This window comes from Rosa chinensis, chromosome 6 (genome assembly GCF_002994745.2).
Source record: "Rosa chinensis cultivar Old Blush chromosome 6, RchiOBHm-V2, whole genome shotgun sequence".
NCBI lineage: Eukaryota > Viridiplantae > Streptophyta > Magnoliopsida > Rosales > Rosaceae > Rosa > Rosa chinensis.
The window spans coordinates 63,451,844-63,477,821 of NC_037093.1; the positions used below are offsets into that span (position 1 = coordinate 63,451,844).

The window sequence follows — 25,978 nt, forward strand, 5'->3', positions numbered from 1 at the left end:
TCGGTAGGCGGCGATCGGTGATCGAATTCCGGCGAAGTCTCCTATGACTTTCCTCTCTTTAATTTTCTCTCTCTCCCTTTATGTAACAAAGTGGTGAGGGCAAAATAATCTCAAAAAAAAATTTAAAAAAATAATAATAATTAGGTATTAGGAAAAACCTTATTAGAATCTTTATAGGTAAGTGAGAACAAAAATAAGTGGGTGGTGTAAAGGGGGAAAAAAGTCCCTAAATTATTAGGGGCGTGTAGTTTAGTTCACAACTATTAACAGGTTAAAAGGACAATAGTGAAGCAATACGAACTGAATAACCCACACACGGAATCCCTAATCCTGACACAACCCTTCACGAGGCAGAGGCAGAGGCAGAGGCAGCAGTGTTGGAACTTGTAGAGTCCCACATGGAAGAAAGTTTGAAAGATCATGACCTTTTTAAGGACACACCCATGTATAGAATTAAATGGGCAACAAGTCAAAGAGTGGGATTCGGTGGGCTTTCCTATTGGGCTTCCATAGGAATATGGAGATATATATATATATATATATATATATATTAAGTCAAAGATGGGCTCGGTTTGACTAAATATGATATTCTTTTTTGCTTTACTGTTTTGAATTTCGGATATAAACGAACAGTTGCAGCGGATTGAATTGAACAACGTCAAACAACTACCGACGTAACTCCTCGTATTGGGTTCTATATGAGGACGACCATTGATCAATCAATCTTCTTTTCCTCCTCCAAAAAGTTATTCTGAGAAACATAAAGTAGAATTCGTCAGGGTCAAGTTCTTGTGCAAGAACTTGTACCAGATAGTTGTATCCTCTAGATAGACGTCCGAATCTACAGCACAAGTAGGGGCGAATTTTTGTCTTAGGTCACTGCACTGCAGGCCTCTATCTGATCAAGTTAGTAAATTCAATTTCGAATTAAAGTTATTTGATTTCTATTAATTACTTGCTATTATATATTCAATTTGTGTTCTATATTAGATTATATACACTGCTACTATTCGTAGATACTGATTGGTTTTAACAAGCAGCAGCTAACCATGGCCTAAACCCGCCAATCCCACCAAGTCTTGCGAAGCAAGGAGTGCCTACATTGGAGTTCACGTCAAGAACACAATGAATAATGCTTTTGCTATCAAAAAGTTGCCATTGGCCAAGGCAAAGAGATATTTAGAGGATGTTATGTCCAATGGACAGAGACACTGGCCTGTGAAATCTGCTACATTCATTTTGGATTTGCTTAACAATGCTTAGCGTGATGCAGAGATCAAGGGTTTGATTGTTGACTCACACTGTCGTATCTCACATCCAAGTGAACCAAGCATCCAAGCAAAAGCGCCGGACATACCGAGCTAATGGAAGAAATCAACCACTATATCTCTTCAACCTGCCATATTGAGCTCATCTTTCTGAGACAAAATCGAAACAAGTCCAACAAAACTGATGGTAATTCTGGGACTGGTACAAACTTGTATGATCCTGTTTTGTAGAAAAGTATAAAACTGTACGAGGCCAGGAGCCAGTTAGGTATTTAAATATCTTTTGTAATATTCTTCAAACCATCTCAAAGTAACATTTTTAACCCCTAGATTTCTAGGATTGGTTGCATAATATCTCGGTATTAAACAAGAAACTCCCGGCCGATGATCAATAACCATCACAATGTTCACATGATATCCCTCTTTCTTAGTTATATATCAAAAGTTGCAGGATAATTAAACACTATCATAAGAGGAACAAAGGTTAAAGTCACATTCTCCAGAAAGTTTCTGAAACATATATTTCTCATATCAATAGCCAACATACTCATATTTATCTGTAGCAACATATCAATGGAATTGTTGTGAGGCAACTACATGGTCACCTAACCTCATCATAAACGATTAATTAGGTATACGAAAACCTGAAACATAACAATTTAAAGGGAATACAATCTGGTCTAGAAAAGAATATGACCTCGAGATGAGGTCCTCCACAGTTGAAATGGTACATGCATGCTCCTCGTTTCACATCATAAATAGTACTTAAAAGGCGACCCAAGAACAAATTAGAAGCAACACTCTACCCTCCAACCTTCGTCCTCCAACCACTGAGCTAGACAGGGCTAATCACACTTTGCTCAGTTGCTGGATTGGACTCTAGGGTCGTGTGCGTCGGCCACTTGCTCTGCCACAAAGACGTGCGTTCCTCGGAATAGGGTATTCATCCCTGATTGAAGTAGATGTTGTATAAACACGCAAATACAATTGTTGTCCAAGGTACTGTCGTGCCCAGAACTCAGTCCTTAAGTTCCACATTCCCACATTATCAAGTGAAACATGTATTGCCGTCCATGAGAAGGGATATACCTTCATAAATGAATCTTCATTAGATCGAGCTAGCAGTCGACATTTAGGCTTTTGGCTTTAACTACTGATATTTGATACATTAACGATTGCAAAGTAGACTAGGGAGTTACCTGAGTGGTGGAACGAGCCACTGCATCTCGGAGATTGTACCCGTTCCTACTAGCAGCTGTCCACTTCCCTCCATCCATGCTACAAATTAATTAAGAAGCAACAACAAAAAGAACAGTAGATTAGTATGAAGCTCTATAATCAGCACTCAGAAGTGGAAAAAATAGATGTGCTTACCCAACAACAAAGAACTGGTAACCATCAAGATGCCAGCTCTGAACTATATCTTCATCATTTTGGAACACAATTTCTACGAATGCTCTGTAATCAGCACCCAAAACTGATGTGTCTAGATACAATCCACCACCAGTAGGCCAGTCGGAGATGCTTCCAACACGGAAAACTCCTTCAATTTTGTAGTAGTCAGCAAGCTTTAGGGGAGTGTCTGCTGGGATAAAGGACACACTGTTCACTCCATATCTTTGCTTGCCACTGACTTGACCAGCAGAACTTGCTAGGATGTAGGTTTTGGCTAAGGGAATGAGTCCATAGTGGTATGAGCCCTGTGGGTTTGGCCTTGGTCCACTTGCGGTAAGATTGGTCCTGGAAATACATATGCATTAGGTTTTGAAGTACATAAACAATAAATTGTTCCTGAAGAAAATGGGAATGATGCATCTAATTAATGGAAGAAGCAAATACCTAATAGAGCGGGCCTGGTTTAAAGACCAGTCAATTTGGATTGTAGGTCCACCAGGGGGTGGGCCAGAGACTTGTCCCCCAGCGCCGCTGTAATGAAGAATGCCGGGGGTGGTGAGAATCGGAGTGCTGAAACGAGAGGAAACCACAATGTAGTAGTCATGTCCGGGCTGATCAGCTGTTACTAGAACAGAGTAAGATTGACCAACGTGTACATCAAGAGATGAGTAAGTAGTTTGGAGGGTGTGTGTTCCTTCCACTTCCACCAACTTCATTTTGTGGTTTTGAATGCGGAAGTTGAGTGAGTGTTGCAACCCGACGTTGGATATCCTGAGCCTGTAAGTCTTTCCTGCAATGGTAAATATAAACACACAATAGGAACTACGGATGTTAGAAATGGGAGTCTTGGTATCAGCATTTAGAAGCGCACCGAAATAACCAAAGAGATCGAAGGCACACCTTGCTCAAATGTGAGAGAAAACTGATTGGGCCCGCGACCATTGATAAGGATTCCATCAGGGAAAGGTAGCTTCTTACCACGATCAAGATGAGCTTTCAAGTCCTATACAAAACAAGTAAATCATCAATTATTAATCCAGATGGGAAACGTAAAGAGCAATCAAAACCAATCAAAGTGTCTTTCCAACCACTCCATCTTTGAGCTTTAGGCAAAAACCAACACTTGCACGCCCTAATAATTGCGGGCCCGAGCCTTATAATTAAGGCTGTGGGCCGGTTCTGACATATGGTTTTTGAGGTTTATTGTTACAAAATTCTAACTTGCTAGCTTAAATGTCGATAGCGCTATAAGTTGTGACATCAAAACAGTTCAAGGTAACATGCACTGCTATATCCGTGGTCCAAAATTTACGCACATATTTATCCATGGCGCTCAAACCAACAAGGCAATGCCCATTTCAATAATGACTAAAATTTATGATATGAAGGAAAAAAATTGTTTTGCCCATACTATATATCACATGCGTACTATCTACTTATACATGTTTTGCAATATTAGTAGGTCGAGAACTTGAACAAGATCCCTCTTAAAAAGAAGAAAACAGATAGTGCTCAACAAATCATCACAGGAAAAGAAAAAAAAAAAATCTGTTGAGAACTTTGTGCCTGTATACTGCACTGTTTATCCTTTTTCTTTTTTTTAAAAAATAAAACACTGTTTATTATTATTATTTTCAAAAGAGGAAAAGAGACAAGAAAAATAGAAATTAAAACAGAACCAGAAAAGACCAAAAAGATTACAACCAAAGAAACACACATGTTTTTATTTTTTTAAATGAGAACTGAGAAGCACGTTTTACCGACACACAAAACACAAAAGGTCAACAAACACAGCTGTCCAAAGGTGCCAGAACATTCATTTTGTCATCCTTGGTATTTACTTGTTAAGACTGTAATAGCTGAGATATGTGGATGAAGAAAAAGTAGAGATTGTGGTCCCGAGATTGTGTACCGTGTGGTTAGACTTATACCAATCCCCAATAAGAACGGTGAAGTCACCGGCGGGATCCGGAAAAGGGACAGGAATCCTTGGCCGGCTGAGAATTCTAATGCCTCCGAAACCACCGGCGGCCTTGTGAAATGCAAGAGAAGGGAAGTAGTAGAGACTTCCAATCTGATCCTTCACTTGGAGAATGTATGTAAGGTTCCTCCCTGGTGGAATTGGGCAAGTTGTCCCATACACACCATCCTGAAATGAATTATGTCTCTGTTGGATCCCATTCCTACATTTCAGTGTTTCACAACAACCAAAAATCAAACATAATCACTTAATTCATCACATCATTGTTTTATTGCCAAAAAAAAAAAAAAAATCACATCATTGTTTACAGCTATTTTGCAATGTCATAGATATATATCAACTTTTCTCAAGGACAATTAATTTCTATCTTTATCAAGGATTCAAGGTCATCCTTCTATCCTTAAAATTTATTTTCCCACAGGGTCACAATCCATGCCACCATGGCAAGTGCATTGAGCTGCCAAGCCTACATGGTTGCTCACCTAATCTCAGGTTCAAATTACTTAAATACCCTCGGTCTCTCTAACTCTCTCTTTCATGAAAAACGAAAGGTTTCTCAATAATTTGTAAGGGAATATCAACATCAGTAATCTAAATCAGGTATAATTATCAACTAAAAACCATACTACTATTAGTCTAGTACTGATAACAGTGACCAGATCCGTGACCTCCAATAACAGATCGCTAAATAAAGAAACTATGGGCAGAGCATGCTAAATGAGCCAGATCTAACTAGAAAGTTGAAAACGGCGGCCCATTCCGTCACCGGAAAATTGATGCTTCCATTTGTTCTTGGTTCTTTTGCTAATAAGCAAAAGAAAAAGGCGGAATGGTTAAATAATGCATGTGAATCCAACAATGGTGTCAGACACTCTCTTTTATCACAAACCTAATGTACGTGCAGTATCAGCTACGCCGACGGGACTACCTACCTATATTAACAACACATGCCTCATCGGCGTAGCTGTGCTGAGAATCACATGATGCGTGATAAGTACAGTAACGAAAATGTCCTAATAACCCCGCACTCTCTGATCAAAGGCTTTAAAGCTAGGGTACTCTTGTCTTTTTCCACACACAAGCCGAATAATTAATTAAAAAATTAAGCATAATCTTTGCTGTTTACTGAGAGAGCAGAGAGTGTACCAGGAAATGAGAAAAGGCTCGTCCAAGCTGTTGAAGACATTGATGATGAGGTTGTCATTGGTAACGGAGTGAATATCCGGGCCGGGGAACTGGCCGTTGATAAGTATTCCCTGAAAAATGACCAGATCCGATCAATTTCAATCAGATCAAACCGGACACGTACAAACTTTAATTTTGATCCTACGGACAATATCAGCTAGCTATTACAAAAAGATTCATCAACAATTACCTTTTGGCGAACACCGAGCGGGTAGATGTCGCCGTAAGTGACATTCCATTCGAAGAAACGGTAGGGATCTTCAGCGGTAACCACGGAGAGCAGAGTGGCAGTGAGACTGAGGCATAGCAGTGCCGAAATGGCACCTCCCGCTAAGTTTAGCGGCATTTTGTCAAGGGTTTTTAAGCTGATAAATCTTCAGAGGCAGAGAGCTTTTGCCTCTTGGATTGTTGGTTGGATATGAAAGAAAATGGTAGCTGGGAGAGTGTGACTTTAAGAGAGGCACCGAGTGACGAGGACTGGATGGGGAACGGCATGTGTATATAAGTGCGGTACAGAAAGGGTGAGCAGCCTAGCTAGCCCCAAAAAAAAGAGAGGGAAAAAGGAAAATTAGATATTCCTTTTCTTTCTCTCAGATAAAAAATTATAGTAAAATTGAGAAATTTGGAAAACTGTGGAGAAAAATGAAAATTGCGGTGTCGGTGATGGGGCCTAGGTATTATTCATATTTGCATTATGAAATGGAAAATTTGTAGTGTTTGTGTTTTGGTCTCCCACATGGGATGGTGGTGGTTTTGGTTTGCAACTCATTGTGAGAAGGGCGGTGGTGGCTTCGCTTTGGCGCCATTCAAAACCAATTAGAGAGTGAATGTGGATATCGTGATCAGTTTTTAACAACTAGTGTCCCTATCCCTCTCCACTCATTACTCATTAGTTATTACTTATTAGTCAAGTCAACCGTTACTCCAACATTCACTTGCCCATTCCTTCTGAATTTGGTGAAAGAGTTTAATAATCCAACCAAACTAAAAGGTTGTTTGCTACCTTTGCTTACGTACAGTTAATTGGATTAAAGAGACCTGCTATAGACCTAAGAAACACTATAAAACGCTGCGGAGTATTCATAACCAAACTCTTTTTTATGATTATGAGTAAAACTTCATTAAACATCATAATATCACACAACGTAATGTTAGGTAAATTATTTTCTTGAATACCACTTTCATATCTAATCTTATGTAATCTTATGTAGCAGCGGTATAATTACATCATTTAATAAAATTCTCTAATACGTTAGATTTTATGTCAGATCAGCTGTTATATAAAATGAGATGATGTAACATAGAGCCAGATACATATGATATCTAAAAAGATTCGCCTAACATTATTAAAGTGTAATATGAAGAATTTATCTGACGAGGCTGTTTTTGCTGAGTTCCCTAGGATTAATTACATGTCACGGATCATACACTCGTGTATAGTTAATCTCCGGTGCCCCTTCTTGCGTCTCTAAACACTCATTTATTCGACCGTCTTGCTATTAAGAATTATTGAATTTTGTCTCTTTGACGCTGTAGACTGTAGCGGTTGATGAGAATTAATCATAATTAAATGAACTGAGACACGCTCTTCTGTTAGATACATCTTCACGTGGAGTCAAATGTAGTACTAAAGTTCTACTTTTTTCAGGCTCATAGACTCTCGGCTTTACTCTTAACCACACTGATAGAGTGTGCCTGAATTGTTTATTTACCTGCAGAAATTTCAAACCAACACGATAAGTCCCAGCAAACCGAATAGGATGTATCAAATCCCGGTTTCCAAACTAGACAAGTAAAATATACTAGTTAAAATGACCAAATTCAGGAGGCACATGGCTGACAACGCGGCAGCTTGCCAAACAACACGTCCTTGTGCGGTTTCGAATTGAGTTTCAAAAACAAAGAAAAACCAAAGCTGAATTTCAAATGCAGCAGCAAAGCCAACAAATCAACCCAGGTTTAATAGGAGACTAACCGTGATTAGGGGGCATGCTGAGCTTAACCCAAACAACACAGAAGCAGCAAATCACAGCTGTCCCAATATAACAATAATAAAGAATAAAAAATATATAAAAAGTCCTGGATTCTTCTTTTATTCTTTTTACTCATAATAATGCAGTGAGACCACGGAAAAGAAAAACAAGCAGACATTGCTTTGCTCTCAAATCTCAATCCAACAACCTGTAGATTTCAAAGCATAAAAAATGATTGGTCTTGACTAGTCATTTTAGCTTGCTTCAAAATTTGAATTTGATGACACGACAACACTTTTTTGGTCAATTGAAGCTTTAATTCGAATAAAGGGGAGAGCTATACAGCTGGGACTCTGGGAGGGTAAAATCCAATCAAAAGGAAATACAGAGTGGAAACTAAAACAGTAAGCTAGGAATGTGGACGGAAATTAAAAGCAGGAAACACAACTAGTGTAGTTTTCCATCATATTCCTAAGTAGCAACAAAATATCCCTGTATATATTGAAAGGCCCATATGATAGTAAAATATAGACAATCTCATCGTCAGCCTCAAGTAGCCTGATGCAGGCCATGAGTGAAAAAAAGATAAAAAATAAAAAAGACCACACAAAGCTTGGTAGTCCAGTTACAGTCAATTAAGGGCCTACAAGTTCTAATATTGCCCGAGGCTAAATTACAGCATCCTCTAATTATACAATATGGCTTAGTTTAACGCAAAACGCCAGAAACTGCCCACAAAGGTCAGAAGCCAAGGCTACAAGAGCCGGTTGACATGTACAACTGTTACAGATATGCAATGAAGGCTTTGATATCTTTGCACACACAAGAAACAACAAAATTGAACTTTGCTGATCTTGAAGAGGGTGGGAACCTTTGGTGCTCTAATTCATGACTTAATTGACATTTTATTTGGACAGCTGGTAAAATCAACTCCACCCAAACCAGTTCCAATCAACTCACAATCGTGCTGTTTGGAAAGTTGGTTATATCTGGTTTTATAATTTTAATCCAACCAGCCTACTTATTGCACTGAGACAAACAAGAATCAAGGTATGGCTACGGAGAGTAGAGTGTAGAGACAGATGCATGTGACACTTCAACTTCCAAGAATCCAGACACAAAGACATTACATGTTTATTCTTTATTTATATCACCTACCTATATTTGAGCATATCTTTACTTGTACAAGAATCATGTATATCAAAAACAATATGGTGTAATTCTGTCGACAAAATGCTCAAGACTTTGATAAGTCTGCTCTTTCAAGCAAACGAAAGAAGCTGTACTTTCCTGAGCAACCAAGAAGTGTACAGCATGAGTGGACATTACACATGTCTATCCTTCGATCCCATGAGACCTAAAATTTTATGAAAGAACTCAATAAAATTTGATAGTGGAATACAGACTTAAATTTATAAGCAAATAAAACAAAAATAAAAACCCTCTGCTCTCTTTCCTTACCCAACTCAATTACTGCTAACGTCACATTGTGAATGGATTCTTAAATGTCTTACACTAGCCTACAACTTCATGCACTCATTTTGTCTCCTAAAAGTTTCATAAGCAAAAGAAACAGAAGCCTCAACTTTTTACCTGGAATTGCTTAGAATCAAAGCACATTACAGATTCCCCATAACATGCCAAATCTCTCACTAAATTTCCCTCTTCTCTTCTCTGATTCTAATTCATTTAGTAACCAACTTAAAATCATAGACAACCAAAGTTACTTCCAACTCATAATGAGAGCATTTCAACATCACAGCCTACACGAATATGAGGAACCATGTAAACCATATAATCCACACACAATCCAAGTCTCCAGAAAACCTAAACGAAGCTCAGTGTTGCACAATTCATATAGAACTCCATGCCACATTCAAATTATTAAAACTAACAATTACAGGTTCATTCTCGCACTTCCTAACCAAGCATATATAAGAACAAATCGAAAGAAGCCTTAGAACACCGCACTCACAGAGTTAGGGCTCCGTCCCGCAATCACTGTTGGTCGCCGAAGAGGCGGCGGAGCCTGGAGGCGAAGAGACCAGTGGGCTCAACAGAGGCTTCGTGAAGGAGGTCTCTCTTGATGTTGTTCATTCGGTTGTCTAGGGTCTCTTGCTCCTCTTTCAGAGCCGCCGTGTCCTCCTGAAGATCGTGGAGGCGATACTTTTGACCGAGCGATCTGACACTTAGCAGCAAAATTCCGGTCATTGCGAAGAACTGGATGAATTTGTCCTTGCGCTTCACCGCGTTTGCTACAAACCCCAACGGTTTCCGGGCGCCGGGGGCTGAGCTCGGCGGTGCTGGTGACGCCATGACCTTCGAAGTTTGCAACTGAAACGAGAGTGATAGTGGAGACTGGAGAAGAAGGCTCCTTTTATTCATACCATCAATCACGTGAGCAGGACGTGATAGGTGTCTGTGACAAATTAAGCATTTTTTTTTTAACAGGTTTCTGTTGTAGATTTCCATTTTATTTGTTGCCTGGTGTGTTTTTAAATTTTAAGTACCATCAATGTCACACAATACCTAGGTTCTAGTGGCATAAATCTTCCATCTATAATTTGATGTTCCAAGTTTAACACTTACCCGTTTATCATCTGATCAAAACATACCATGCTCAATAAGCACAATACCTATATTCTAGTGGCATAAATCTTCTATCTATAATTTGATGTTCTCAGTTCAACACTTACCCGTTTATCATCTGATCAAAACATACCATGCTCAATAAGCTACCGGACTTTTCATCTCCAAGAAAGCTTCCTGCGGTGATAGCTTTCCATACCGGGCAGTGCATAGTTCAGCCCACAACTTAACCACAGTAAACTTCGACCAGCTATGTATAAAATTGTAAACTTCGACCGGTGCACAAAAACAGTCCATTTTAACTTTTTAATAAAATTGTATTAATTCTTCTATAAAATTGTATTAAATGCCTCATAGTATTTATCTGACAAAATTGTAAACTACATAATTCAGTCCTATCCAACTTGGTTTCAAAAACTCTCCAGTAATAATCTTATATCCTGCTACAGATGAAATGAAACGCATAATTACTAGTGCAACAAACCACTGCTAGTGCTTTCTCGCACGTCAATGCCCAATAACATTGAAGAAGGCCTTCATCTTTCTACTTTGTTGCCTTCGCAACAATATGACGGAAGATAAATGTTCCTTTCGTACTTGTTGCCCTTCAACACTCATCTTAACAGCCACAGAGCGTCACTTAATTTGGTTTTGAATGTAGGCCTTTGCCCATGTGACTGCCATACAGTATCGAATAAACCTTCATCTCATATATCAGAAGTCCAAAGTCCCACATTGTTTGCTCTCTATATTTTTTGCTCCATTACTTTGTTTCATATCCTTCTTCTGATTGTTGTTAACTCCTCGATTCCGACCAATTCCCATCTTTGGCAAACCCCTATTCAGTCCCTCAAGCAATACACAAGCTTTACACCATTTCTGGACAGTAAACACAGATATATAATCAGATTCTCTAATCAACTTCTTGCTACATAAGCTATTGTAGCAGCAATGCTTAGTCATTCACTCTTTCATTGTCAAGTCAACCAGGATGTTATTATTTTAGCTATTAAAATTCTGAATGTCAGTGAGAGGGATTCAGCTATTGGTATGACAAACCCATAAGCCGGACTAGGACAGCACGATTATTCAGTTTACTTGCATTCAGAACTAAAAATGCTGACAGAAAAGCGAGGTGTTGACTTGGCAATGAAAGAGTGAATGGGCGGGCGTACTAAGACATATTGCTAGCACATCACATGGCTACACTTCTAATTCCAGAATTTTGGAACAACAAACCAGTCTTGCTTAGCCAGCCTTCTCTACCATATAATGTAAGTAACATTTACATGATATTTAAACCAGATTTAATGTTCAATTAAGATGAAAGAAGTGGCAAAGTTACCTGGCTTGAAATGTAACCACAGCGTTCACATGTCCCCTGTTCCGGCATTTTTGTAGTAGTAGAAATTCTGAAATTCTCCCCTGATTTGATTATGTCAAGTATGGCCCTAGGTCTTGAGCAGAGAAATGTCCAGTAAAATGTCAAACTAGGAATACAGGATGTCCATACTAGTTTACTACCTACTGGAGACCTAACTTAACAATATTCCATGAAAACTACAACGCAAACAGTTGAAGTAACAAATAGAGTCAAGGTACCTGATTCTTTCCAAATCTTTGATGAACTCACGAGCAAAACCACGATAAGCATTTGGTGAATAAATGCCTGCAATTCAACAACAGCAGCTTCTAAGATCTAGATACACAAATATAAACACATACAATGTAGGGAAAAGAGGCGATGGAGGGTAAAAGTAAAGCAACAATGAAAGAGCATAGAGGACAAATTAATTACATTCAGTGGAGAAGTAATCCAGCCGCTTGAAGTATGCATACGTGCAAATTGAGTTAAGGCTTTACAGAACTCATTAATAAGATGAATAACAGTGATGAAATAATAAAATAGTATCAAATATTTCAGCAGGAAGGATATATAACAATTTCCTTCTCATAGGTGTATTTAAAAGGTTTGCATCTTGGAATTGGTCCATCTTCACCAGTGACAATTGAAGTGCATCTACTCAATCTACAAAATAAGCAGTTCAGTTCACCACACAAGCCAACTGAGGAAACTAAAAAAGAAAAGTCTTAAAGAGCAATGCATTACCTTGCAATATCACCACGTAATATGTTCAATAGAACTGTTTCAGCTATATCATCGGCATTATGTCCGGTAGCAAGCTTGTCTACTTTCAACAATGCAGCACCGCGATCAAGGGCCTTTAAAAATATCAAGAAATAAATCTATGTAGTTTAACTATACATGTAGTTCATTGCAACCGCTGAAAATTGTAATTGACGACAAATACATGTATACAAGATTTCAACAACATAAAAAAGCAGCTGAGTTTCTAGTTCAGGCATTACCTGACGACGAAAAACACCACAAAATGTGCAATTATTCTTGAGACCAATCATCTTTACTATTTCATCCATCGTCCACCCATACAAATCCTTGTACGACACAATCTTTAACGGCAATCCATACTGAATACAAATTCAGAACAGGAGTCGGTCACCACAAAAAGTAAAAAACAAAAAGCGATGAACATATAAATACAGAGTCGAAATTCACCTGCATTTCATTTCTTTTGACGGTTTCAAGAGAATCATCCCTGTAGCCTGTAATGCCCTCATCCACAGACAACAGGAAGAGATCCAACCCATAATTGTGCCGCTTATTCAATTCCGATAATACAAAGGCAAGAACAGTGGAATCTGATAGTATAGTATCAAATGGCACAAAACACAATTACCAGAAGTAATTCTAAACTCAAATTGGCAGCATCACAACTCATGTAGCTTAGTTACTATACCTTTTCCACCGGAGGCACCAATGGCAATGCGTTCACCGGGCTTAAACAACTGGTTTTCAACAATCACCTGATGTATCTCCTCCTCAAATACCTCATAGAAACACTCCCTGCAAATCTTCATAACCAAAAACAATTTTAGTTGCAAAACAAAAACAAACAGAAGATAAATAGGGTTCACGATCGGAGTGGGAGAAAATAATTACCTGTTCTAGGGTTTTGGGCCTCTTGAGAGCAGCTCTTTTCTGGTTACAGATGCAGCACTGGCGAGCGCCGGACTTCTTGGGCTTGCCGGCGGCCGAGCCTTCCATGTTTGGCGACGAAACTTGCTGAGAGCTCAGGAGGTGCGAAACAGAGACAATCAGAGAGAGAGAGAGAGCAGGTTCGCAATTACACTTAAAAGTGACGACTGTTTCCTCTCCGTCTAAAAAGAAAAACTCGCTACCGTGCGTTTCATAAGGCGGGTTCGTCTTCCAAATTTACTTCCCAGAACCTATGGATATTATTTTTTGTTTCATTTTTTTACTGCGGTGAATTAATCCGCTTGCTGTATCCATTTTGTGTGGTAAAACCAAAAGTTACTTCTTACAATGTAAATATTACACACAAAATTATAAGAACTTTTGGTTTTACCACACAAAATTGATACAGCAAGGGGATTAAATTCATACTGTAAGTAATTATTGCTTATCACAAAATTCCAAACAACTGCTTAGAATCCTTTCTATTTAAGTTTGGATTTTGGTTTGTTTTTGTTATTGCAGTTTCAAACTTACTTATCAAAATTCAAAACTAGTTAAAAGATAAATAAAAGAGTAAAATCCACTCTCTCTATTGTACAATCCACTTATCCACACTCAATTCTTTCTTTTTAAAAATAAAATCCACACCCAAAATTTTATGTTTATAGAAAACAAAATTTAAGATATTTTTTTTTTTTAAAAGTGAATCTTGTAAGATTAGGGGCGTGAATATCACTCTCATAAAAATATGGGAAAACATCACAAATGATGTATGAATTTTAGGCATTTCTACACTTTAGTGTACAAACTTTCATAACTATCAGAATAGTGTATCAAGTTTGCTCCAATCTTTCATTTTAGTGTACGCCGTTAAATTTTCCGTTATCTTTACAAAAAAAAAAAAACTGACAAAGCTAAAGAAAAGATAACGGAATTTTTTTTTTTTACAAAGATAACGGAAAATTTAACAACGTACACCAAAATGAAAGATTAGGACAAACTTAATAGACCATTCTGATAGTTATGAAAGTTGGTACACCAAAGTGTAGAAATGTCTAAAGTTTATACACCATTTGTGAAGATATCAAAAAAAAAATAGATAAGCCATTGACCAGCATTCAAAAAACGAATCCTGGCTTACTGCAAAGAGAGAATCAAGCCCCTTGAGTTTGCGACAACTAAAATGCAGGAAGTTTCAGAAATGGTTGCTCATTGCTTAGTCTCTCACAAGAAAAAAAATTCTGATAATTTATAATACACGACCAAAGCAAATTAAAGCCCAAAACCTAATTTGTACATCGCTTCTTATCAACCTGTGAAATAATTTCAAGTCACATTTTGTGAAACACAGTTGAACCATGTATGGGAAACATGTAATAGCCAACTATGGGAAACCAATCTACCCTATCCATAGCTGCACCCGCAAGGCAGTATTAGCACTTGTCCTGCCCCGATTCACCCTCAAGTCTTCGACGTATGTCGCTCCGTAAGATCTCAGCGTATTCCTGCACAAGTGGAAAACAGAACTCAATTATTTAAGACATGTCAGGGCAACCCTCAATATTAGCACATGGGCAATTTTCAAAGCAAAGAATACATACACTGGAGAGACCCTCGTCCCTGCACAACTCATCCACAAGTTCCTGTGGACTGCTTCCTCTGCCAGATAGCTGAACTGAATTTTCAACTACAGCTTGAAAAACTTCTCCCGGTGCATTCAGCTGCCCGATCCTTTGAACCACTTGTTGGAGGTCAATCTAGACAGCATGATGAAAACATATAATTACAGAAGAACTTACAACAGGAATCGGTATTGCTTAAAACAAGGACAAATCATCACCTTACCTAGATCAATTGATTATAAAACACGAAAGAAAAGGAAAGAGGAAAAAAAAAAAACTCTTAATAGACTTCAATGCATCAAGATAACTACTAATAACTACTGAAGGGAAGTCAATGCTAAAAATCCACCTCATTATCATCTCTGTTGAGACTCCTCTCGTTGTACAGTGACTGAGATCCCATGACAGGGGGTGGCTGAGCGGGAGAAGACCCTGCCCCTAGGGCACGAGATACAATGGGCATCATCTGTTGGAACATCCTCGACATATCAATTCCACCACCTTGGCCTCCTCCAAGCCCAGCAAACAAGTTTCCGAAATCTTGGGTGTCAACCTGTTCAGTAATCTGGTTGACAGCATTCATCATCTGCGGACTCTGTGTAAAGTTCTGCAACATATTCCTCAGTGCATCAGGAGAACCCACTCCAGTTTGCTCCGAAACACCTGACAACAGACCATTTAAGGCAGGACTCTGCAAGACCTGAGACATCACACTTCCCATATCAACTTGGCCACCAGGACCTTGCCCTCCCAATGATCTACCATCTCTAACCTGCCCAACATTGGGGACTGTTTGCCTTGCAGGAGTATCACTTGTGCTCAACCTACTTCCAGCAGTATTACGAGTTGCAAGAGACTGCAAAAGTTGTTGGCCACTTGTTACTTGCTGATTCTGATTGGAGGAAGTGCTAGTTGTTCCACCATCACCATTCTTCTGAAGAGACTTTTGCTGCCTGCCTTGTCTCTGATTGGATAAAACAAAGGTAAGTGGGTTTTAGTGTTATTTTTGTTTGAATGTGAAGGAGCTCAAAACAGAACATCTGTAACACTAGATCCACTTAATAGCATCTAACCAAAACTATAAGAGGTGAAAATGCCCGGGACATCATATACTTATCAGCATGGCTTATATTCTCACTCACACTCAAGCTCACAGGCGGCCAAACTAAGCAAGACAAGTGAATCAATTATATTGGGCATGGAGAAAGCGTAATACTTGGCCTAAGACATAGATCCTTACTCCCACTATACAACCAAGTAAAAAATTAGAGCATCCAACTGACATGAGTTAAAGATAAAATCATGGTTTATTTGTGGCAAAATCAATTGGGCAACGGGGTGAAGTAACGCAAGACATAATATATTATATATGTTATCATGTAAGACTTAAAATTCCTAATCTAGGATTCTATATATCCAACATCCCATGTGATATGACCGAGTCTGGCAACTATAATAACTGCTCAAATATACATCCAAGTAGTCAACTTGCCACAAAACCAGTGAATGCCTAGGGAAATTATTGTGGACTGTAATGCAAAAGTTTTATTCCAACTCATTTCCTGCTGAAAGCAAGACCGCATACTGCAAAATCATCTTACCTTACGTTCCAACATTCCAAGTCCTAATCCAAGTGGAACAGCTTTTGCGCCCTCCGTCTTATCCTGTTTTGCAGCAGTTTGTGAAGCATTTCCTTTGTCATTTTCAGATGGCATTGGATTTTGTCCACTTGAAAGAGAATCTCTGGTTTGGAATCCTGAATCATCTCTCAAGGGAGGTACACTTCCTGAAGCCTGATAATTACCAACTCGTCAAATTATGATTGGGCCTGGGATTACCCATGCATGTAAAGTCAACAAAACAGCATCAAAAAGATTGACATACAAATGCACAGAAAATACCTTCTGAACATCACTTTCAGATGTGGAACCAGGTAGCGACGCATTAGATTGCTGACCTCCGTTCACATCTGAATTACTGAGCTGCTCATTCCCTGAATTATTACGTGATCCAATTCCAGCAGATGAATTCTGAACATTGGGCACCTCTTGACCTGATTGTAGGGCAAACAAGCTAGTCAGACTAGAATAATATTATTAATTCACTGGTATCTGAAGTAAAAATGACTAGCTACCTGATTGAACTGCATCATTTCCTTGAGCATTACCAACAAAGTTTCTAATCTGTGAATTAAGTTCAGCAACGATGGACGAAAGAGAAGAGTCTGAACGCGGCCGTGGAACAGATACACCTGAACCAGGCTGTGATGCACTGGAAGTTGCAATACCAGTTTGGGATGATGGGATAGCAGTAGCAATAATATTTCTCACTGGCAGCACTCGAGCTGCACCTGAATCCCTTGACCCAGGTCCATTACGATGCTCTCCCTGCATCCCTTCCCCATTACTTCCCCTAGCACCAAGTGCAGAAAGTGAGGTACCTGATGATACAGAAGGTTACAGTGATACACAAAATGGTACAGGTGCAAATCAATCATAAAGTTTTGCTTACCAGCATGTATATGAATGTTTACATTCCTTGGCGCACTTCCAATGCCAACAGGACCAAAATTCATAGGATTCGACAGGGGTACAGAAGCACTAAAAGGGGAGCTTGTTTGATAAGGAATAGGCTGCAAAACAACAGAGATTAATATGCTTGATTGGCATCTAAGCTGCTTAAACTTTTCAAAACAAAATTACCTAAAGTTCAAAGAAAGCATAAACTGACAAGAAGTACAAAATGCAGTGTCAAATTGACCAGAGTTGATGAAGTAAATTTGAATATCACATATCTTCCCCTAATCCTCCTTTACATTTGATATATTCTTATTGACAAGGTTCACTCATGTAAAGAAAATGAATGCCTTCTATAGGCATCAACGAACCTGCACCATTATGGGATTAGGCCCTGATGGGGAAATATAAACAGCTGGTCCAGCATTAACAACAGCTTCTCCCTGTAGGTCATTAGCCACAACTGTAAATGACTACACTGTTCACATCTATATACCAAGTCACTGAGATACAATTAGAACTTACAGGAGATTGTCCCATGCGGAGTGTCCAAATTGTCCGGCCCAGCTCAAGAAGAAGAGCACCTAGATGTTGCATTGCAAGCCCTACTTGAATAGATTCTGTCTGAATTTGGCCCCTTGCAGAGGGATCAGAAGATGCTCCCTCTTGTTCCAAGCGCCCTGCAATGTGCTACAAGTTGTAGCAAATGACAATCATATAATCAACCAAGTCATACCCTAAAAAACTTATGTTCTATCTGCATATCGCCCATACATGATATTTTATTACAAGAGAACATTTACAATAAAAGTTCAATAGAGTAAAATGCAAAAGTAAAAGTCTTCTAAGTATTTACAGATAGTGCAGAAGCAGCATGACTGCTGAGAAGTCGTTCTGCACTGCGAAGAACAATGCCCAAGGCTTCAGGTGTGGGCAACCCCTGAGCATTGGAAGGTAAGTTCACCCTTGGTAGGTCTCCTGGGTTTGTTGCTGATATATTTTGTTGGTAGCCTACATATAAAGCATAAAGCAGTTAGCAGGTGCCATTAATTTCTACAAAACAATAACAGAAGGTTTTGGTGTACCTCCATTTTGTGATAATGCCCGCTCCATGCGGTTCACAAACTCAGAGAGAGTGTTCAAAGCGTCCGGAATTGGCTGAACAGAAAACAAAAGACAATAAGCAGTCATATACATGTCACAGTCAAAAGCAAGCCAAAATTAAGCATGCCAAAGACATTTAATAATACCGTATTTAGTGAAGGAAAGGGAGATGCTCCAGCAGCAAGGGGAGTTTGCAGAAATTGAGGCAAAGTTTGAAATGGCTGAGAAGAAAATGTCAGTCCAGACTGTGCATTATTTCCTCCTCGAGTCTGACTATTTGCATTACCATGCAACCCTTCTGTTTCATTTCCTTGAGGAGACTGACCAGGATTATTTGGCTGTTGGGAAAGAGAAAAAAAAAACAAACTACATAAGTTCAACAGATATGAAGAAATTTTTATTATCCTTTTATGGAGCTATAACCTTTAAGCACTTACTACCTTTTATTCACTTTTTGGCTTTGCAAGATAACAACAAAGTCTAAGAATAATTAACTCAAGTACCAGGGCCTAGAGAAGTTGTAACTTATGCTATCTATATTGTACAAACTGAGAACTTACAAACAATGTACAAGCCTATTAGACATCTATGGGTGTAAACTTGTAATTGAGAAAAATACATTGCTCACCATAGTAGATTGTATGTTGCCATTAACATTAGTTGTAGCTTGGTTGCCAATTCCAATAGAATTCAAAACTGCGCCAATGACCTACCAGAAAAGAAAAAAGAGAAAAACAGACCATCATTTGCTTCTGAAAATACTCGTACAAGAAAAACTGCTGACAGTTTATGTAAAGCCAATCACTTTTACAATGCAAGAAGAAAATACTAACCCGACTAAGATCTGGGGCCATGCCTTCACCTTGATCTCCAACATTGAAGGTCCCAAGAACTACACTGTGTGAAATCTGCCCTATGCGACCACGAGGAGCCCCATTACCCTCATTACCTGCCAAATTTGATCAAGAATACAGTAAGCTTATCTAATCTCATGGGAATACTCTGAATGTGACCAAAAAAATTAAGAGAAACAATTCCTCGCTCACCAGCATCAGCGTTAGGCTCAGCAGAACTAGTACCAGATGAAGTTTGTGGCTGGGATGGCTGCCTCACAACTAAGTGCAATGTATGCCCATTTTCCAAATCTAAGAATTGTTAAGGATCATACACTGAAATTCATAATAAATATGCACGATGTGTAAGACAAACTCAACTTCCGGACCAACATGGACGTACTTTCTATCAAAAAGTCACGAAACGCACACTACAGAAGTCCCAAAAAAAAAAAATTGTTATTTGAAACCAAACGATGACATCAACAACACTTATCTGTGGATGAATACCTAAAAGAGTTTAAAGATAGAAAAAGTTTAAAAAATAAAAAATATATAAAACTGTGAAGGAGGCTTTCTATGTCAATATTTGTTTTGGTATTACACAAAAAGTAGCCAACTTTTCTAGTCCATGGCTTTTGTTCCGTGGCGTCTCTGATCAATGAAAAAGTTCCTTCCAGATTTTCATTTCTTCAAATAATATAGAATTAGAAAGTAAAGAGTTAAACACACACATGCACACTTACACCAGAAACACATGGTTTTTCACAAGGAAAACCCATGCAAAATACACATATAACAGATTTAGTGTGTACTAAGCATAGTTTTTTCAACATTCGTAATAATAAGTATTAGAGGATAATGATTGATGGAAAAATCATACCAATGTCATAAATCTCCATGTCCAGTTATATTTGCATGATTAACTATATAAATCAAAGACAAAAGATCAACATTTGAAATAGTAGGATACGATACTCGGAAAGGGGATGGTCATCCTTGAGCACCTTTCCCCTGAAAATCAACCGCTGCTGACCAACTGGGACGCCTGTTTGATCAGCTATTTTTTCTTTGAACAAGGACACTAGCATCTGAAACCAATTATATATAGTACAAATACATTAGAAACAAGTCTGAAGAGGTCGTAATGCAGTCATGTAGCTTCTAGAAACTATTTCACACTTTGAATATTGCAGAATATGAAGTGAATACTTAATAAAACAAGAAAAGCAAAGATGCAAAAGGAAGACCGAAGCTCACATTTTTTTCCACTTGAAAACTGTATATCTGCGACTCTAAAGTCTTGATATTGATCTCAACAGTTGAATCAGAAGTCTCCTCAGAAACATTGCTGGGACCAGAGCCTTCATTTGAGAACTGATTTGCCATGCTAGTTAAGAGCAATGAACGTCTGAAAACAAAGGGTGTACCTAATCAATACTGTCATCATTAAATGACATATTACCGAAGACTAGGAGCACACTAAACTTTATAAACAAAATACGTAGAACCAGATGTCTAATTGTAAAGCTAAAAGATCAGAAATCGCACCAAAAAGTCTGTTCCTTGGTTACATTTGGAAAAGGAAAGCAATGTATATACGTCAGACGTAACATATATGGCATGAAATGTGCTGACAAGGCATTGATTCATTAAGTAAATAATTAATAACAAAGATGTAACATTTTCCAATAACTTCCATTTCTGTATGCGATTAAAGGTTTTAACTTTTAAGCAACTCAAAAGAATATGTCATCAATTAAATTCGCCAGCCTCCAAGGTATGCCCGGTTTTGAAAGGGCTAAGAAGGTATGTAAAAAACAAAACAGCAACCAAATTGTATCTGAAATGATCACGAAAACCTCCTATCTTTCCAATTTCAATGGCAGCATATAAAAACAGATACCTTCTCTTGTTAACTTCAAACAATTAAAACTGCTCATTGTACAATGTGTTTAGAACAGCATCCAGTTTGATAAGCAAAGACCATAAATCAGACATGTCCATAGCGAAATTGAATGAATACAATGCGAAATAGAATCATTCATGACACTATATTGAGCTGAATCCTGAACAACATCGAGAAAAAAAATTGCCCAATGACAGATAACAATCCCAGATTTCTAGGGTTTTCTAGTCAAACCCTATAAGACTCCATTCGATTTCATTGACTTGATCTTCAAATGAACCCATTCACAAAAATTAGCATCAAATTCCGATGTAGCCATCAGAATGAAAATTCCACAGGCTATGAAATCATATACTCAGAATGAAAATTCCAAATTGTAGAGCTAGGGTAGACAAATCGAAGCAAATCTACTTACCGGAAAATCAATTCAACGGCGGGGTTTCAGGTGAAGCTAAATATGAGTGAAAACCCGTATCTACGATTCCGATATTTCCTTTCTGTGCGCGCCGAGAGATTATATAAACTGTGGAGGGCGATGACTAAAATACGTAGTGGCCTACAATCCAATGCCTAAAATTTAGAAAACCCCAAATTGTGAACTTCGGGAATTTTCGGGAAACTTCGGGTTGCTGTGAAGCAGATGCGCTTAGTATTCGAGTCCAATTCTTTTCTGAAGGTCCATCAATTGATCAAAGAAAATTATTTTGATATAAACGAATAGTTTTTTTAAAATAGCTTATTTTTCGATTATTTCATTTGGGCTTCATTTGTTTGCCGTCCGACCTGTGCCTCTCTCTCTCTCTCTCTCTCTCTCTCTCTCTCGCATTTTGGATATGCTTGATAAATATTATAAAATCAAAATATAAAAAGTTAAATTTAGGGCACCAAGTAATTGAATATTAATTTAATTTATACTTTTTTTTATCATATTAACAACTAGTTTTTTTTTGTTAATCGAATTTATGATCTCTCACTTATAAAAATAAGATTTATGTCACTAGATCAAATAATATCAAACACTTATATTGTTAATTATTAAACTTGCGAAATTAAATTTAGGTGATACGGTATAAAATATTGAATATCAGCTCGATCTATAATGTTAGTTATGGATACATCGACATAATTGACCTCGTCTTCTTTGTTTTCTTTATTTGCCTTCATTCTTTCTCCTCTCTATGCTTTCATTTTGAATCACAAGTATCCACGGAGATTTTGCCATCTATAACTTGATCTAGCTATTTTCTCCGAATCTAGCTAGATTAACATGATACATGTTCAAATTTGGCGTCAAATTGATTCACCAACACCATTGGTTCAGTTGTTGATTTACATGGCGAAATCAAGGTAACCATCCAACCATACCAGCCGAGCAGCCCTATAGCATTTTCGTGGCTTGGACATTTTAAATTAAGTTTTAAAAAATTAGCATTTAGTTTATGGATACATTTTTCTTCAACAAAATATTACTATATATCTCAATTTTACATCTCGCTTTCCGTTTTGAGAATAATAAAAATAATAGTACAGAATATTATAACACTAAATTTTAATCCAAGATAGACATTTGAAGCCCGACCCACCATCCCAACCGACCCGTTAGTGGGCTTGGTTAAGGAATTTGAAGCCCAACCTGCCAAGGCCCAAATAATCTCGTCCAGCCTAGCCCGTAAACCCGCAAATTATATACTACAATCTATGTGTAGATAATTACCAACAAAAAAAATGCATGATTATATATATATATATATATATATATAGGACAATACATTACTAACGTTTCAATGAAAGCCATTGCTACACAAGATTAGTATTTAGTTTATTAATAAAATATTTTCCTTCAACAAAATGATACTAGATATTTTTATTTCGCATCTCGCTTTCCGTTTTGAAAGCAATAAAAATTAGGGGTGGGCATTTTGTACCGAAAATGAGGTTATCGGCCCGAACCGCACCGAAAAAAAGGTTCGGTAACCGCACCGAACTAAAACGGTTTCGTTTTATGATCACACTGCACCGAACTGTATAAAAGCGGTTCGGTTGCGGTTTCGGGTCATAAACCGCCCGGTTTAAACCGACCCACACCGAATTTATTTTAATTACATTTTATTTATTTATTATTTCTCTATTGATGGAAATGTTGGTTTTCAATATATAAGAAATCCATTTTTGATTAGGTTTTCAGTTTGTAATAAGTTGCTATGTTTGCTTAATCATTGATATATATATATATATATATATATGTGTGTGTGTGTGTGTGTGTGTGATAAGTTGCTATGGTCTTTCTGTAAAATTTATTTATGCCTTATTGAAATTGTTAGGTAAAAATAAGCCTGATTTTGGCCCTCTCTTTCTAGTTGAAATTAATAAATCGCTCCAAACCGAAACCGACCAACACCGCACCGAAAAATGGTATAACCGAAATAATCGGTTCAGCCCTTTTGTAATGCAGTTGCGGTTTGATATATAGGCCAACCGAAAAAAGTGATTTGGTTGCGGTTTGGGCCTCAAACTGAACCGCACCGCGCCCACCCCTAATAAAAATAGTAGTACAAAATATTATAGCACTAAATTTTAATCCAAGATAGGTTTAAGTAATCATTACAAAGCATGCATGATTAACTAAAATCATTAGAGCTGTTTGCTAAAACAGAGAGTAATTGAATTGGAGTCTTCACAATGACAAGACATTTAAAAGTTAGTGCGTACGTAACATTCAACTAAGGTAGAGCATTGCTACATGAAAGGTTCTATAAGGTCGCTTTTTAACTGATGTGACAACAAACTATATTCCTCCAGTTGGTTTTTAGAGTATGAATTTAATGATTTTAAGTCAAAGAGCGGTCCGTTAAAAACCAAAAAGAGCTATACATTTTGAGTGTTTCTATTGGGACCTCTAAATCTGCTCAGTTGACCTCACTTTATTATGAATTATTAAATGACATATATAACCTCTTATAAAATGACTATTAAGGACAATAATTATACCAAAAAATATTATATTTAATTTCTCTAGATTTTCCAATTCAATAATATTATATTGCATTCTTTATTATTTTCCTTCTCTATTTTCATTTTCCAATTTCACTACATACTCATTAAAGCATTTATATATATATATATATATATATATATATTTAATAAGAATTAAAACTATAATCAAGATCATGTGACATAAAAATTCCTATCATCATATATGTTGAACGCATATTGGTGAGGGATAACAAAAGAAATCATATTATGACCTAAATCCCAGTCTATCCATTATATTTACAAAAGAAAAAAAAAGAGCTAGTAGTAAAAAAAAAATCTAAAAAACTATTAAATAATTAATCATAAGGTACAAAAAATAGAGAAAATAATTAAACATTAAGAAAAATTACTCTTCATTTTTTTTTTTGCACATCTACAAGAGAAAAGAAAAGTAAAAATTAAAAAAAAAAATTATTAGAAATTAATTTTTAAAGCCCAATACATAGTGTTTGAGTTTCTTTTTTATTAGATAAGAGATTTATGTAATTTGGTTAAGAAATGAATATGTAATTTGTAAATTATATGAGTGAGGTTATTTCAGAAACTTAAGTGAGGTTTAGTGAGTAACTTTAGTATTTGAAAATTTGATAGGAGGTGTAAAAAGCAAGGAGGTCAATTAAGTAAATTTGGAGGTTCCAATAGAAAAACTCATACATTTTATATCAAAAAAAAAAAGAGCTATACATTTAGTAAATTACCGCAAAATTCTTACTGCACAAAGTAATAAGTCATGCATTACAGATGCCTCTTTACATATTAACTTGTTTGATTTTCTTTAGCTTTTATTGAGAAAAAAAAAAGGCCTTGATCCAAAGCACCAAAATTGGCTAAAATTATCTCTTACCCTAACAACTGATTTTTGTTCGCACTAACCTAATTTTAGATAAAATGTCAATTTTGCCCTTAATCTAATTAACACACTACACTTTCTGCCACTATCTCATCTCTCTCTCCCCCCTCTAGCGTTATCGGCGTCTGCAGGTTCCTACAGATTCGACACACATCCTCTTTATCTTCCTCATCATCGTACTTTGCCGCCACTGACGATGACGACGTCAACAGTTGGCCTCATTGTTGTTCTCCGACTGTGCTTAGCGACGCGGTCTAAAGCTGTGGCTGCGTCGGGGCGGTCTCCATGAGTCGGGCCAGGGGGTCCGAATCCGAGCGGCTTTGGTGATCGATGATTCCTCGGTCTACGTTCTCGAATTGGATTTGAGGGGATTGGATCAGGGAAGAAGGAGATGGGTGAGTGCGCGGCCTTCATGCTCTGGAGACGAGCTCAGGCCCTTCATTATTTTTTTTAATGGAGGCAAAATGCCTATAAAGAAAGGAAAAAGAAAAAAAAAGAAACATTTTAAGTGCCTGTAGCTATGTTGGTAAGGTTGCTTCGCTCTAGATCAGAAGGCATTGTAGTTGGTGAATTGAATGCTCTTCTAATACTAGAAAGTGATGAAATCAATTCTAGGTGCCTAAAACATTTTCTGGGTGTCCAAATCATTTTCCTTTTTTTTT

General features: G+C 37.6%; 4 protein-coding genes across 6 annotated transcripts; all 4 read right to left on the bottom strand.

Annotated features, from left to right (window-relative positions):
* Window positions 1-1,763: 1,763 nt before the first annotated feature.
* On the bottom strand, window positions 1,764-6,317 carry LOC112172259 (L-ascorbate oxidase homolog). Its single transcript, XM_024309532.2, has 8 exons — window positions 6,020-6,317; window positions 5,791-5,900; window positions 4,576-4,846; window positions 3,564-3,666; window positions 3,108-3,453; window positions 2,643-3,008; window positions 2,468-2,546; window positions 1,764-2,357 (listed from the first exon to the last, which is right to left on the bottom strand). Exons 1-8 carry the CDS (start codon window positions 6,173-6,175, stop codon window positions 2,148-2,150), a joined length of 1,641 nt encoding a protein of 546 aa, XP_024165300.1. The 5' UTR covers window positions 6,176-6,317; the 3' UTR covers window positions 1,764-2,147.
* A 3,192-nt stretch (window positions 6,318-9,509) lies between these two features.
* Window positions 9,510-10,617, bottom strand: LOC112169441. Its single transcript, XM_040508072.1, has 2 exons — window positions 10,499-10,617; window positions 9,510-10,221 (listed from the first exon to the last, which is right to left on the bottom strand). Exons 1-2 carry the CDS (start codon window positions 10,600-10,602, stop codon window positions 9,801-9,803), a joined length of 525 nt encoding a protein of 174 aa, XP_040364006.1. The 5' UTR covers window positions 10,603-10,617; the 3' UTR covers window positions 9,510-9,800.
* Window positions 10,618-10,795: 178 nt separating this feature from the next.
* On the bottom strand, window positions 10,796-13,682 carry LOC112173138 (cytoplasmic tRNA 2-thiolation protein 1). Its single transcript, XM_024310706.2, has 10 exons — window positions 13,414-13,682; window positions 13,211-13,325; window positions 12,970-13,112; window positions 12,762-12,881; window positions 12,502-12,614; window positions 12,328-12,420; window positions 12,190-12,230; window positions 11,994-12,060; window positions 11,737-11,848; window positions 10,796-11,270 (listed from the first exon to the last, which is right to left on the bottom strand). The coding sequence occupies exons 1-10, from the start codon at window positions 13,516-13,518 to the stop codon at window positions 11,106-11,108; spliced, it is 1,074 nt and encodes a 357-aa protein (XP_024166474.1). The 5' UTR covers window positions 13,519-13,682; the 3' UTR covers window positions 10,796-11,105.
* Window positions 13,683-14,612: 930 nt separating this feature from the next.
* Window positions 14,613-22,184, bottom strand: LOC112173135 (ubiquitin-like domain-containing protein CIP73). 3 transcript variants are annotated; one of them, XM_024310698.2, is made up of 18 exons: window positions 21,849-22,184; window positions 20,785-20,935; window positions 20,498-20,615; window positions 19,738-19,836; window positions 19,525-19,640; window positions 19,320-19,400; window positions 18,838-19,029; window positions 18,673-18,745; window positions 18,444-18,598; window positions 18,113-18,277; window positions 17,959-18,030; window positions 17,583-17,703; window positions 17,206-17,511; window positions 16,973-17,124; window positions 16,673-16,864; window positions 15,421-16,035; window positions 15,051-15,206; window positions 14,613-14,954 (listed from the first exon to the last, which is right to left on the bottom strand). In XM_024310698.2, the coding sequence occupies exons 2-18, from the start codon at window positions 20,911-20,913 to the stop codon at window positions 14,883-14,885; spliced, it is 2,814 nt and encodes a 937-aa protein (XP_024166466.1). In that variant the 5' UTR covers window positions 20,914-20,935; window positions 21,849-22,184; the 3' UTR covers window positions 14,613-14,882. The 3 variants fall into 3 exon arrangements, with proteins under 3 accessions (XP_024166466.1, XP_024166468.1, XP_040364002.1); XM_024310700.2 differs by having other exon boundaries at window positions 20,785-20,954; XM_040508068.1 differs by lacking the exon at window positions 21,849-22,184 and having other exon boundaries at window positions 20,785-20,964.
* Window positions 22,185-25,978: the final 3,794 nt, after the last annotated feature.